Source organism: Pleuronectes platessa, chromosome 6 (assembly GCF_947347685.1).
Source record: "Pleuronectes platessa chromosome 6, fPlePla1.1, whole genome shotgun sequence".
NCBI lineage: Eukaryota > Metazoa > Chordata > Actinopteri > Pleuronectiformes > Pleuronectidae > Pleuronectes > Pleuronectes platessa.
Window position 1 is genome coordinate 15,360,401 of NC_070631.1, and position 15,310 is coordinate 15,375,710.

General features: G+C 46.6%; 1 protein-coding gene across 9 annotated transcripts in view; it reads left to right on the forward strand.

The window, feature by feature from the left end:
* Window positions 1–15,038, forward strand: part of casz1 (castor zinc finger 1) — a 74,015-nt gene extending 58,977 nt beyond the window's left edge. For 3 of the 9 annotated variants that reach the window (XM_053424457.1, XM_053424452.1, XM_053424453.1), the window contains exons 8-18: window positions 24–889; window positions 4,250–4,397; window positions 4,750–4,813; window positions 5,804–5,967; window positions 6,193–6,315; window positions 6,423–6,743; window positions 6,822–7,047; window positions 7,840–8,011; window positions 9,530–9,678; window positions 10,535–10,751; window positions 12,696–15,038. In XM_053424457.1, coding sequence (XP_053280432.1) covers window positions 24–889; window positions 4,250–4,397; window positions 4,750–4,813; window positions 5,804–5,967; window positions 6,193–6,315; window positions 6,423–6,743; window positions 6,822–7,047; window positions 7,840–8,011; window positions 9,530–9,678; window positions 10,535–10,751; window positions 12,696–13,975 — 3,730 coding nt within the window. In that variant the 3' untranslated portion in view covers window positions 13,976–15,038. Of the gene's footprint in view, window positions 1–23; window positions 890–4,249; window positions 4,398–4,749; window positions 4,814–5,803; window positions 5,968–6,192; window positions 6,316–6,422; window positions 6,744–6,821; window positions 7,048–7,839; window positions 8,012–9,529; window positions 9,679–10,534; window positions 10,752–11,588; window positions 11,934–12,695 lie in introns of all 9 variants that reach the window. The other 6 variants (XM_053424454.1, XM_053424455.1, XM_053424459.1 and 3 more) reach the window with 4 other exon arrangements.
* Window positions 15,039–15,310: the final 272 nt, after the last annotated feature.

Below are 15,310 nucleotides of genomic sequence, written 5' to 3' on the forward strand. Positions count from 1 at the left end.
TTTGTTTTCCGTTCTTTTCTCAGACGCCCAGGCTGCACCTTCACCTTCAAAAACAAGTGTGACATCGAGAAGCACAAGAGCTACCACATCAAGGATGATGCCTATGCCAAAGATGGCTTCAAGAAGTTCTACAAATACGAGGAGTGCAAGTACGAAGGCTGCGTGTACAGCAAGGCCACCAACCACTTCCACTGCATCCGTTCCGGCTGTGGCTTCACCTTTACCTCCACTAGCCAGATGACCTCCCACAAGCGCAAACACGAGCGTCGGCACATCCGCTCCTCTGGCGTCATGGGCCTCTCTTCCTCCTTCCTGCCGCCGAAGGACGACCAAGACGAATCGAGCAACGATGACCTGATGGATTTCTCCGCTATCAGCAGCAAGAACTCAAGCCTGAGTGCCTCGCCCACGACCCAGCAGTCCAGCACTGTACCGCACATGATGGTCACACCAACCACCGTTGTCTCCTCCTCCTCTACAATGGGCCACGCGCTCAAGCTGACATCCTCGCTGTCCAGCGCCGGCCAGCGTATGTCCAACCTTCTGTCCCAGGCCCTGCCCAGCAACATGCCGGTGACCCTCGCTCTCTCAAACAGCGCCATGGCCTCCAACCCGTTCTTCCCTCTCATGCCCAGGCTGCCTCTGCAGCCCCCTTTGCCTGCTGCTAGCCTGATATCAGCTGTAACCTCTGGGGCCCACTCCATGCCCACCGACTCACTCACCCAAGGTTGCTCCACATCGGGGGCGGAGGGAGCCATGGCGTCAACCCCGACCTCCTACTCCACCTCCTCCATCATGGAGAAGATCTCGGCGAGCAAAGGTCTGATATCGCCCATGATGGCCAGACTGGCAGCTGCTGCCCTGAAGCCGAACATGAACCATGATATAGGTCAGTTGCTCCACAAACCGCCATGATTGTACTGAATTTTTTCAATATAAATTATTTGGGCTAAAAAAAATCGAATAATGCTCTCAACAATTTTGATAATCAAACAAGAATATGGCCAAGATTCTTTTTTATACTATTATAAATTGATTATCTTTTCAGTTTTGAACTATTAATTGACTAATCAACAGAAATCGAACAGAGTAATTGATCAAATGAATGGATGATATGATAGATGATATAACATTCTTATCTCTTCATATTACTGTAACTGAACCACTTTAACAGACTGAGTTGTAAAGTTCACACTTAGTCAGTAACTGCACATATAACAAAAGCCACATAATTTTCTGCGGACTTCGCTCCACTGCAGCGAGAGAGCAGAGAGAGTGCACTCAGAGGTCATTTCTCTCACTATCCCACACCAGAGAGAAGGGCAGAAAAAGTGCTGTTTTCAGGCTTACAGGGACATACCGGAGGCATGGTCCTCTGCTCTGGGCTTGTTATTGTGTTGATCGTTTGTTAGATACCCACAATCCATTTGGAGATAAATGCGCTGACAGGGGAGAGTAGAGCCTGTAAAAGTCTCTTATGATGTTCAGAGTGGGGGCTCCTGGGGCTTGTGTCGAACATGTTTCCTCATCATTGGTCTCTTATCTGTGTCTGCGCCCGTTCCAAGCAAATGGAGGTGGAATGAAATTAAGTTCAGAAATTGCGAGAACAAAAAAAATGTTTTTTCCGTATCCTCTATGCAAACTGATAAAAAAAACTGAAATCACTCAGGCAGAAATGACTCAATGCACCAGAGCTGAAAAGACGTTTTTTTTTCACACAGATACAAGACCTCAGACACACTTGCATGCATCAGCAAAGACACACTTTTTGAATTTCTAGAAACCCTCGGTTCCAAGAAAAACACGTCAATATCTGTTTAGCATAAACACAATTCACATAATTTTGGGAGGTAATTGCCTTGTCTCTGTTTATCATACTGCTCTAAACAAAGCGTCTGAAAATGAAGTTAAGGTATTAAATTGATAATGCACCGCGGAGTGCAGTCTTGCATTCGAGCAGCAGCGGGGCCTCCTGTGTTGAGCCTGAGCAGGTGGGGTGCGGATCGTAAATGGGGCTGTAAGGGGGAGCATCTCCGGATGTTGGGATGGGGAAGGATTACAATTCCTGGTGGTGTTGGTGGAGCAGGACAGTTCCTGGGAGAGAGCTGGGGCAGCTGCTCTGGGGAGCCAAGCTGAGCCCAGGCTGTCAGGCTGAGCTCCACCTCTGGGCTTCCAGCAGTTAGTCTGAACACCGGGAAGGCCCCCACTGAGGGTGGGGCCTCCGCAGATGGTGCATTCACCAGCCCTCTTGACGGCTCACGGAACGGCTGCAGCTCAGATCTTGCTGCTGGATAGTGAAGCTGTTTTAAAATAATACCTCATGCACATCATTTATTGTAAAAGCTCAGAGCAAACGCAGGATGGACGGGTGGCTGCGGTTTGGTTTCTCATATTTGTTTCATAAAATGTGTGAACAGGACATTTCAGGCTAAAATTAGGAGGAAGTGGTTTGTGCTTCTCTGTTGAAAAGATGTGAGAAAAGTCGCAGTGCTTGTGGCTATTTCACACAGTGTGTATATCTTTCGTGCAGTTGTGAAACTCTATTGTGAGCTGTGCATTTTTCCTATTTCTGCTTTCAGTCATTTCTCAGTATTTTTTTTCTTTATTAATGTTCCGCTCTAATTTACCCCTAAGTGTTTTTCCCAGAGATTCGAGCATCTGAAGGGTTTACTAATTAGATACACAGTACAAATGATCTTTCACAAGCTCTGTATCTTATCCGGAGTAATTACATGGTGGTACATTATTCCTGGATAATTTCCAGAAAGAAGCTGCTTTGAGTCAAACTCATTTGTTCCCCCTCTTTGGGAAGCGGATAGAAGAAGAGTGAGAGACCTTTGCACTATAACGAACCTCAGAGAGTCCCATGCAGCCTCTGAGAGTGAAGGAGTGCATTTCTCTGCCTGGTGATCATGTGTAGATCCCACAGTGAGGGACTGCTCCTGATATGACGTGTTCTCATTTGGTCTGAGAGTTGATGTAATTGTTAATGACAAGGCACGATTCGTCAGGCTAGTTAATTTTGGGTCTACTCTTATCAAGTTGGGGGAGGAGCGTGGCGCGGCGCGGCGGCCACTCGGTGACCTCAAACCAGATGCAAAATTGTTTGACTGCTGTTTTTCTTTGAGCCCCACCCCGGCCCCACCCCCAGCCCCCCCCAACCAACCTCAGCCATTGTCAAACTGAACTGACACTGACAGTGATACCTCCCTGTCTCCGAGCTTTCAGCTGACAGGGCCCAAGACTGGCTTTTCCACTCCTATTCTGCCTGATATGTCTCTGGGTCATCTTGTAGTAGAGGGGGGGGGGGGGGGGGGGGGGGGGGGACTCTGGTGCCCCCCACGTTATATGGGCTAGTCTTGTTTTCTCCCCAGCTAAGAAAAAGGAGAGGGTCCTCCACCAGGCTGAGGGCCAAGGGCACACACTTGGTTGCCCATGACCTTGCCTGTCACAATCCCTCAGCACCAGCCCCTACTCCTAAACAACTGATCACACACCAAACCAATCACAGCCGCTGGTGCTCTCCAACCTCATACCAGGGGCCTCATCCCTCCCACTCAATTTTTTTTTTAAACAATAAAACACCACTTATTGTCTACTAAAGCCCAGCTTTCTCTTCATAGCCCCAGGACAAATTAATATTTCAGTCCCTAGTGGATCGGGGGTGGTGGGGCAGAAATCAACTTCCTCTCAGGATTATTTTTACCCCACGTCGTTTGCTTATTTATTTCACTTCAGCTCTCCTGTCCTCACTCACAACATCCATTGAATACCTATTTGGACGAGAATGTGAAAGAGGGGTCACGCTATTTGAACCAATCTGATTGGCTGTCAGCTCCAATCTGACCGACATAGCACCCCTGTTCCTTGTGGGTACGCTCAGTGGCATTAGCTGCCGCCCGTTGTCAGGCCAACGTGGAGCCCGGGAAGGTGGGAAGGGGGGGCAATCTGAGACTGCCACTTTCCCTCAGCATTAGCATCTCACTTAATGACCAGTTAAGAGGCAGCCTGGCAAATGAGTTGTGACAAGTGCTGCAGAAAAAGGAGTCTTTTTCCCTCATATCTCCCGCCTCTCAATCACCATTTAAAAGGCTTGACGGCTTGACATAATTTCGCAATAATTATCACTCGGAGAATTCTTTTCGGGCCTGGACAGAAGTCAGATTGGATCTTGTCATGAGGTAATAATGCTGACCAACAATAACTTTGTTGTCTCTTCTCTCCTCTGCGTCTCTGGCTTGATCCTCAGGGAACGGGCAGCCGTGCTCAGCCAGCCAGTTCAATCTGGTTCAAGTGAAGCAGGAGCCCATGGACGGCCATTCAGGGTCCTCCCACGACTCTGCGCAGGAGCATAGCCTGGACCTGAGCAGGAAGGACCATAGGTACGGAGGAGAACGGTAATTCTTCTTGTAAAATCAACAAATAAATCACAAACAAAATATGGTTTCTCTGATTTATTGATGAGGTCTATGTTCTTGGCAGCCATTCATAATTATTTATCAAAAATATCTTATTTATAGACGTGCAAACAATTAGAAAACTGTCAACATATTTCTCAATTTTTGTGCAAGAAGGCTATTTACATAAACCTCCATATCCAATCTTCCCTCCAACTCACTGTAGATCTTATTTCTTAAGAAGACAGCATTTTTCTTCTTCATTATACAGGCACACCTTGTGTGATAAATAGTAATATTTACTGTTCTCATGCAAATCTTGACTAAACATTGTTCATTTTCCTTGTTCCAGTAATGAATCAAACGGACACCCTGTTCCAGGGAATACATCTCTTTTATCCTCGCTTATGAATAAGGTAAGATCCATCCATCAAACGCCTTTCATCCCAAGACAAATTAGCGGGACACGGAGGGGCCTGTTTGTTTTTTAATGTTTCACCGCTAATAAGATGAGTTTGTATCATTTAAATTTTCCAGCCATTTTTCATACAGTGTAATTTTCACTGCACCTCTCACAAATTAATATAATGAAGCAGTAGCTGGGTGCCATGCCAGATATATAGAGATGTTTGTTTTTTGATGAGCTGTTTTGAACTCGCCGTCCATTTTTTCTCCTCCTTTATACTTTTTCTTCCCCCGCCTCACTCTGCATTTATTTATAGAGTTTGTAAATTATTTGATTAAAAAGTCAGCGGAGGAAAAAGTACACGACGGTGCTGCTCTCATTCTTTTTACCCAGTGTAAATGTTAGTGTATGGAAAATCAAACCAGATTTTTTTTTGTTGCGAAGCCAAAATGGGCATCTTCATACTCGTATATCTTATTTGACTGATACAAATGTGCCAGGTGGTTTCGATTACATTGATGATGTAATGACAGATCGCCCGCCATTATTTTATTCTCACCAACTGGTGTGATACTACCACACCCCCCCACCCCTTTCAGGCTTCCCCTTCACACACACACACATAGTCTCTCCCCGGGAGAGGTTCACTTTGGAGCCGCTCTGCTCAGATTCATTGAACCCAGACACTGGAGGAGCTTGAAGACCTGTCGTCCAACAGCTCCTCACGTCATGTCAGATTTTTCGGAGTTTGATTCAAGCCACCACATCACATAAAGGGGTTAACAGTTGCTCCCAGAGGACGCTTGGCAAACACGCTTGGCCGGCACTCAAGCATAAGCTTGGATGTTGTGTAAATCTGGCCGGGCTTTTTTTTTGCACTGCCAAATCATTTTGTGTGTCAAGTCTCACATTCCAGCTACAGTAACACAAGCAAGTGGCCCGGCTCATGTATGTGTAGCTCACCCAGTGGCTGTGTCTCTTTGTGCCGTTTGTCTCATAGATGTCCCAGGTGAACCCCGCCCTGTTCAACGCCATGAACCTAAAGACGGAGCTGGAGGCGGGGCAGGGCAGTGACACGTCAGAGGCGGCACAGTATCTGAACCGAGTGCTGAAGAGGCCCCTGCTAGAAAAGCCCAATGAGATCTGGAGGACGTACCTCCGCAGGTATAAAACACAGAAGATGTGCATATTTATGAAAAGAACTGAAAGATTTTTTTCTCAGTACTATTACACTCATAATGCGCATTAATGTAGGAATTTTAAATGACCTGCGGGATTATGGGCGTGCAATCATTTACTGTCAGATGAGTAGTTTAACCAGTTCTCCTGTATAGCGTGCGTTGGGGTTAGGCAGTGCATTTACAGTCTTTATTATCTGTCTATGTCAAGGTTTGACACCGATGACTTCTGCGAGGCTCAGTGCGACTTCCTTCAGAAAGTGCACTTTCACTGTGTGGTAGAAGACTGTGGTGCACTCTTCAGCACAGTGGATGGGGCCATAAAACATGCTAAGTGAGTGTCACACTGGTTCACGATCAGAAAATATACCCTTACAATCTACATTTTAGTTTTCAGCTTTATTGATCGACATAAAAATGAGCTTCCCTCTCGTTGTTCAGCTTCCACCTCCGTGCCACCTTGAAGGTGAAGTCGGAGCCTCAGTTCGGCGAGAGCAAGGACTCCGGTGAGGGAGCCCTCCTGCAGCCCGCAGCGCCGGTGTCTATGGCCAACAATCCCTCTATGGATGTGGCTCACCTCACCTCCTCCCGCGGCTACAGCTCTCCTTCTCCCTCCCTGCTCGCCTGGAAGCAGCTGGCCGGCAGCATCCCACAGATGTCGGCCTCGATGCCCAGCCTGCCATCCAACTCCCCTCTGGCCACCACCTCTTTGGAGAACTCTAAGCCACAAGTCAAACCAGGTTTCCTGCAGTTCCAGGAAAAGTAAGAGAAATAATCAGTTGAACGTCAGTGCAGGGTGAAGTACATTTCCTTTCCTCTTATTGTCAAGTTTTGAATAAGCCATATCTTCCCTTTTCATTCACCCAGTGATCCGTGTTTGGCCACTGACTGTAAGTACTCGAACAAGTTCCACTTCCATTGCTTGTTTGGGAATTGCAAGTATGTGTGCAAGACCTCTGGCAAGGCCGAGTCCCACTGTTTGGACCACATCAACCCCAACAACAACCTGCTCAACGTCCGCGACCAGTTCTCCTACTACTCTCTCCAGTGTCTCTGTCCCAACCAGGTGAGTGGGACTTGATAACTCGCCCAGGAGCTGAATCACCTACTGTCATCTGCCAGGATGTCTAAGCATGAAGTATGCTATCTATTAGACCAGTATTTGAGGTTATTTGACTCAAGGCTTTCACAACCGCTGCTCGCCGTCTTCCATCTCTGCTGAAAAGACAGTCGACTCACCCCAGTAATGCCTGTTTATATGTCAATGATGTCATTTTGACTGCCGCATTCTCTTCTCAGAAAAGGCCAATTTAGCTGATATTACCCAATAAATCATTGTCACTCGCACGGTAAACAAGGCTGTCTGGAATAGGCCAAAAATCAGGGGAATGCTTCGCAAATGAAACCTAAATGGCAGCCCCTGCCTGCTCTCATGAGCCTGCATTTGGAGAACGGTTTAAATGAATTCATTAATGTGTCGAAAATCACCCCTCTCACAAAAAGTCCCCCCCCCCACCGTTCCCCATTCCCCTCCTCCTCCTCCTGCTCCCCCCTTTAGTCTCCGTCTCCTGAAGTGAGCAGATCTTATTTGGCCCTGTCCTTTGGGATCTGGGCCTCACAAGCAGATGGTGGTGCACAGACATGTTAGAAAGAAAGTAAAAAAAAAAAAAAAAGTAATCATGCTTAGAAATGAGGGATGTTCCAAATAACCAGAGGGGAAGAGAAGACCGTGAGATATCAATTATGTTTCAGGAAAATGTCTGTGTAGTATTCACTTTAACTTTTCCCACAAAGAAAGATCAATCCTCTCTCTACGTTTGACTCATGAAATTGGAAACTGTGTGTCTATCCGCCGCAGCACTGCGAGTTCAGAATGAGGGGCCACTATCACTGTCTGCGGCCCGGCTGCTTCTTTGTCACCAACATCACCACCAAGCTGCCGTGGCACATCAAGAAGCACGAGAAGGCCGAGCGCCGTGCCGCCAATGGATTCAAGTATTTCACCAAGAGAGAGGAGTGTGGCAGGCTGGGTAAGAAAAATGATTCTCAAATTAGCGTTTGCCACCAGACAGGTCCTCCGTGTCAGCATGAACACTTTGGGAGGAGAGATGTGTAGATTCAAAGTTTTGTAAGAAAGAACTAAATCAATTTGTGGGGGTGGTATTCTCTGTGTTTGCAAAGGGAGAGATACAGTGTTGGCAAACAGCGTTGTCCTGATTGTCTCGCATGAGACAGCCTCATGGACTCGGTTGTTGTCTTTTGCATATTCACAATGGCACCTCAAGTCCCAAAGGTAGTCTTGCCTGTACAATATAAGCAACAACGTCAGAGGGGGCAATCACTTCCAGGTTGTTTTCTTCTTACTTTTGCCCCTGTCAGAAATGAGCAATTAGGTTTGTGTTTGTTAATTATCTGGCTTGTCTGGTTTAGCCTGTTTGTGTTCCGAAGCTGTGCCTCACAGCCGCCGCTGCCATCGCATGGGAAAGAATTAAAAGTGATCTGTTTTTTTCAGGCGGTTACACAAGCTTTTCAGAACGCAGACACAAAGCAAACAAAAACGGGCCCGAAACAGCTGTTTTTTGTCCCCAGCCTGATCTGCCAACTGCATTGTTTGGGCTGCGGGGGGGGGAACACAGAAAGGATTACCATCGCTAGCTCTCCAGTCATAAAGAATTGATGGGTTGCCAGTATCCATGGCAGCAACATTAAACTGAACACAGCTGATGATGTTACCTGGCTTGTGTCTCACAAAGGGCCCTTCATGTCACGGGGGTTACTGTTATTTGCTCAACTTTGCGTGTTTGAAGCGTTTGTGTGCGCGGAAGCTATTTGATGACACAGACATGTTGTGCTCTTAAACCGGGTGCCATGGTTACTGACATGCTAGCACCTGCCCAGCATGTAACTCTTTCAATTATTTCTGCCTGCTTTTATATAATGGTATTTGATTAACAGGCACAAAACAGGACATTCATTTAATTTGAAATCATAAAGCAATTAGAGCCGGAGCGGTCAAAACATGAGAAAAAGAACAGAAGAATATGAAGCAGACGCCAATGCGATGGAGAACAAAAGGAAAAATGACAATGGAGATACTTTGAAAAATGAATTTAATATGGTAATAATTGTATATTTACTTTGGTTTGCAGGGGTGTGTGCATTATTGGCCCACAGAAAATGAGAATTTATTTATGTAAATTCCTAATTGAATAAAGCATGTCAGTGTAATAAAAGAGCTCCACAGGTTTAGTGAACAGAAGCCTTGACTTGCTCAGTGTGACACCGGAGTGATCTAATATTCCTCCTACATGTGCACTCCGAAACACTTTGAAACCCGATCCCTCTTTTGTCGGGAGCTACAGTATATCATGAAATTAAAAAAAACTAAAAATATTTCACCGCGTGTTTGATCTAATCACAACACCGTCGCACTGATAATATTGCATTTACCGCCCCAGCTGCTCTCAGATGCCTCGCAATGAGCCAAAGACAAATTAATCTGCAAGTGGAGACTTTACAACTGTTTCTTTTCTCTTTTTTCTGCGCAGGTTGTAAGTATAACCAAGTCAACAGTCATTTCCACTGCATCCGCGAGGGCTGTCAGTTCTCCTTCCTGCTCAAACACCAGATGACGTCACATGCACGCAAACACATGAGGCGGATGCTTGGGAAGAACTTTGACAGAGTCCCATCCCAGGTACAAACACACACACACACACACGCACACTGTGGCATAAAACACATGCCATTGTGAAAGGGTAATTATCTGAAATATGGGCTGAACACCTAGGTGAGCGAAGACAGGTGTTGAGAAGTTCATTGAAACGTTTTCCAACAAAGCACCTCACACACCCTTTCCCTGAGAGGTTACACAGGGATGGGTCTTTGTGTCTCGAAAGCTCATGTATTAAATCTTCTTTGCAAGTTTTGAACCTAAACCAACCAGATGTTTGAAAAGGAACAGATTTTTCCACCCCCCCAAACATTTAAACTCTTTCAGTGGTTGTCCTTTCTGATTTGAAACGTTTTAACAATATCTAAAACAAGTACACCTCAGATTCTTTATGAAGTAACTTTCTCACAGATTTTGGTTGATTACATTTTTAAAACAATATAATTCTTGTTAAATCAGGCTACAAACGAATCTATTATTGAGTGGCATCCAGCCGTCTTTTAAAATTTCTTTAAAAATCTTGTTTTATGAGTCAGATTCTGGGAAAAGATCAGTGCTCACATCCTGCCACATCCGTCAGCGACAAATCACTTGTGACGTTCTTCTAGGAAATTGATCTCAGTGGAGTGTTCCCTAACCTAACCTATGCGATCGTCATGTTCCCTACGTAGATTTAGATATGTGGATCATCTAGTTCTGTTTGTTCTATTTTTTGGGTTTTGAAGTCCTCGTGAAATGACAGAAGCGAAGTTTCATTCTTTGGAGATACGTCTGATGTTCTGAGGAATGCTTGGTTGTGAGCCAAGAGCCAACACCTGCATTAATGACACGTTGTTACCAAACGTGTCCTTTTACAATGAAGATTATTTTCTGTTTGTAGATGATGCCACATGGTCATAGGTCGGATGACATGCATGGATCCGGAATGGGGTCCATGGCGTCCCATTCCGGCTTCTCCTCTGGCCTCATGGATGAGACTGACGACTACATGGACTACATGGGAGGCGGAGGCAGCCCCCTGGGCCTGTCCTCCGAGTCCTCCAACCAGGACCGGAGCTGCACCAGCACACCAGTAGGCAACGATGGCTCGCCAGCAGGTGAGACTACGTACAAAACACCAGGCCGGCATGTAGAGCTTTGGTTTAGTCCAAAAGGTGAAAAGTGAAATATAAGAATATACTCAGCACTGTACATAAACTTTAACTCTAAAGCAAAGCAGCAACTTGCCATGTCATTCTCCACTCTGTTTTTTATGATTTAATAGTTAGAGTTATATCAACAACATCAGTCATATAATACAAGGTTGATGACAATGCTGTATTGTTTCTGATTCCTGGACAAAGTCTTCTGCAGTTTGCGTGGTCATCCTCATAAAACATCCATTTTGTACATCAGTGGTTTGAGTTATTGCTCTGTATCTAGCTTATTACATTTTCCTTTGGCCAGAGATCATCCCCGTGGCTTTATGTCTACTTTAGCACTTTTCCAGGGTTGAATTGTGGGAGAAAGGAAAGAGGAAACAACTTTTACTTCAAAATGACTGAAAGATGGTTTATCCTCTGCTTTTTTTCGGGGGTCTGAGGCTGCCTGTGAATTTTCATATTCCTCCATGTGTTGACAGTATTATCCACGACACTCATCATTGTTGATTTGGCGGGTGTTTGGGTTACTTGTCTTGAATGGGCCTCATTTTGTATCATTCTCTTATCTCTTATCTTTCCCTTTTTACCTCCCATCCCTCTGTGTGTGTGTGTGTGTGTGTGTGTGTGTGTGTGTGTGTGTGCGACTTGGCCCTTGTTTTTGTGTTCCTGTGTGTGTGTGTGTGTGTGTGTGTGTGTGTGTGTGTGTGTGTGTGTGTGTGTGTGTGTGTGTGTGTGTGTTTTTTTCCTCCTCTTGTCTGTCCTTCACTCTCTCTGGTCAACCTGTCTCTCCAGGACAAGGCTGGCCTGCCACCTCTTCTGCTCCCACCACCCCTGCTGACAGTAGCGCTACCCAGAATGCAACTCCTTCTTCCCCTCCTCCTCTACCGCCTCCTCACTATGCCCCTCAGCCTGGTTTTCACTCCCAGGCCCCATCCCTCTCTCCTGCCCTCCTCCGTCCTCCTCTCCCCTCACTCCCATACCTCCTCTCTCCATCCTGTCTGTCATACTCTCTGCTCAGCGCCTCTCTGGGAGCCACTCGGAGTGTTGTCATGCCAACCAACACACCAGCTTTCAGCCCCATCATTGCCACTCCGTCTCCGGTTAAAAATGACGTCCCTATAGTGCAGGATGCTGCAGGTACTTATCCCCGGCGCAAACCGACACTGCAGCTGTCTCTGAATTGAGTCCTGTGCAGCATTTAACTGTATGACCCAACCTGTCTTTAAAGTGTAGTTGTGGGAAGACAACAGAGTAGAAGGGGCTTTCCAGCATGCAACAGAACGCTTATGTAGAAATGATGAAAGGTGCATGTTTACTGAGTTGGTACAATAACAGAACAAGTGTGTATAATTACTTTACTTACTCTGTCTGCTCTCACTCTTAGTGTTACTAGGATTTAGAGACAGAGCAGTAAATTTGGCACACATATTATGAAGCCTGGGCCTTGTTTAGCTTCCATTAACAAGGCTGCATCAGCAGCATTTTAATCACGCTTTAAGTTTTATCGAGGCCCACTGCTTCCTGTCTTGCAGAACAGGGATCACATCATTAGCAGTGACCGCAGGGTGTTGCGAGAGGTGGGTGCCCCTCATAAAACAACATGGAGATAAGAGGGTCGGTTAAGACCCACAGCTCCGCCTCTGTTTGGAGGCTGGAGACACCCTGTAAAAGTGTCATGTTCCAAAGTCAATCTATCACTTTACCTCTCCTTTAATCATTCTGGGAATTAGGAATAAAAAAAAATTGTTGCTCTCTGTGCTTACTCAGCTGTGAACCACTTCTGGCTGACTAAGGTCGCATATTAGACGAGGGTCTCACAGTGTAATTTACTTGTAGTATGTGGGTTTTACTCTGTGAAGTGATTGTTCTTTAATGTGCTCCCCTCATTTCTTTTTTCAGGCAATACCATCTCCATTCCCACGGCCACCGGGGCAAAGAAGCGCTTCTGGATCATCGAGGACATGTCACCATTCGGCAAGCGCCGCAAGACCGCGTCGTCACGCAAGATGCTGGATGAGGGGATGATGCTGGAGGGCTTCCGGCGCTATGACCTCTACGAGAACTGCAAGGACTCAAGTTGCCAGTTTTCTCTGAAGGTGACCCACTACCACTGCACCCGTGAGAACTGTGGCTACAAGTTCTGCGGCCGCACCCACATGTACAAGCATGCACAGCACCACGACCGCGTGGACAACCTGGTCCTGGACGACTTCAAGCGCTTCAAATCCTCGCTCAGCTGCAGCTTCACCGACTGCCAGTTTTCAGGCAACAGCACCCACTTCCACTGCCTGCGCTGTGGCTTCCGCTGCACCGACAGCACCAAGGTGACCGCTCACCGCAAGCACCACGGCAAGCAAGATGTGATCAGCGCCGCCGGCTTCTGCCAGTTCAGCTCCAGCGTTGATTGCGAGGTTCCCGACTGCAAATATAAGCTCAAGTGCTCCCACTTCCACTGCACCTTCCCCGAGTGCAAGCACACGGTGGTGGGCATGTCCCAGATGGACTCCCACAAGAGGAAGCATGAGAAGCAGGAGCGGGGGGAGCTGCCGTCTGTGTCACCCAAACAGGAAGGTGCTCACCACCTGGGAGGAGGAATGTTGGTGGTCCCTCCAACCTCCATGACCATTTCTACTTCCTCGCCCGGTGGTCTCCATGGCTTGTCCCACAACATTAACAGCAACCTTCCCTCCATGCTCTACACAATGGCCGAGATGGGGTCCGACTATAACCACCCGTACCCACCAACCACCATTAGCCTGGACGGCTCGCTCAACCTGGGCACAGACACCAGCAGCTCCCTGTTCTTCCTGAAGAACGCCGTCGGCCTGGGTCTCAGCGACTCACTGGACCTCAGCAAGAAGATTCACCACCACGATGCAGCTCGGTCCGGCCACAACCCCACCCCCCCTCACGCTCTGCCGGCAGCTCAGGACGACACCACGGGAACGTCTGGAGAGGCCGAAGACGACGTGTCGCCAGAGGAGGAGGCGCATGCGGAGGAGGATGAAGAGGAGGAGGAGGAGGAGGAAGAGGAGGAGGCCGAAGAGGATCTCAACACTGATTCGAATGACGATTCGATGCCGGAGCCCGATGGAGAGAAGGACAATGATGAGAGTTTTAATGCTTCCGTTAACCACACTGATACTTCCCAACTGGAAAAGCAAGATGCTGTCCCATGAAAAAAACGATAAACTAACAGTGACTGCAGAAACTGAAGAAGAACCCTGTGTACTATGAACAAACAAAAATGAAAGTGGCCTCATTTATCATGTTTAGAGACTTCAGATGACAACAAAAAACAACAACAGCGCAGCGTGAAAATGACGGCCCGAAATGATTTATTATGATGTTTACAAGATGACCAACATTATTAATTCAATTATGCATTAAAAAATATGAACGGAGACACACAGAATTAGGCCCTGCTTTACACGCAGGGCAGCAATGTAAAGCATTTTACTACACATCAGTCTTTTTGTGTGCGTGCATGTTTGACTTTAATTTATTTTATATTTTTTTCACTTTTTGTGTGTGGAAAAAAAACGTAAGAAAAACAAAAACAAATCTCTCTATATAACTATATATGTAAGTGTGTGTGTGTGTGTGTGTGTGTGAGTGTGTGTGTGAACGATGATATACAAAAGGAATTTGCTGGCACAGGTGACATGAAACCGCAGGGCCGTGGAAACATAGAAAAAGGGACGTGAATCACTAAGGGGAAACAGGATTCGTTGCAAACATTTGATCTTTTTTTCTGTATTGATATTATATTATTATTAATTATTATTGTTGTTAGAGACAGAGAGACAGTGGGTAACACTCTGCTTGTTCCCGTCTCTCTCAGGTGATTTTCTTTGTTCTCAATGACATGTGGAATCGACCAGTAACTGTTCTCAGCTGCAGTCGGGGGCGTCTGGCGAGACGCCAGGTCTCAACAGTTCTCTCTCGACATTCTGCTAGAAATGTTCCGCTAGCACCGAAACCCAAGCTCAGCCCTCGTGAGGTCGTCCACCCCCCTGTGGAGGAATCACGTTTGTGTGTGGATAGTGCACTTTTCTATTAGCTGACCACGACGACACCGATGACGATGCTAGACGACTCATAAGCATATTTAAAAAGAAAAAAATATTTTTGTTACCATTTTGCATCTTTGCATTACAGTGTCGTTTTTGTTGTGTTGTTAGTCAGAAGCATATCGATCTGTTAGCAGGCGAGGTCGTGATTAACGGCTGGCAAGTCGGGCGGGAGGGTGGGGGGGGGGGGGGGGGGGTGAGACTGACCAGAGGAAACAATGAGTCACTCTGATGCGGCGAGGGGAGGGGGCGTGACAGAGGAAGCGTCAGGAAGTGTGTTTCATGTTGAAAATGTACAGACCGAAAAATGTCTCAACGGCATTTCTTTTTTTCCATTCACTATGGCTGTGGTTGAGCTCCTGTTGTAACGGTTTTTATTTAATATTTATGTGACCTTCCAATGAGAAATTTTAGGGTGTTATTGCACTTTTTAGGTTCATT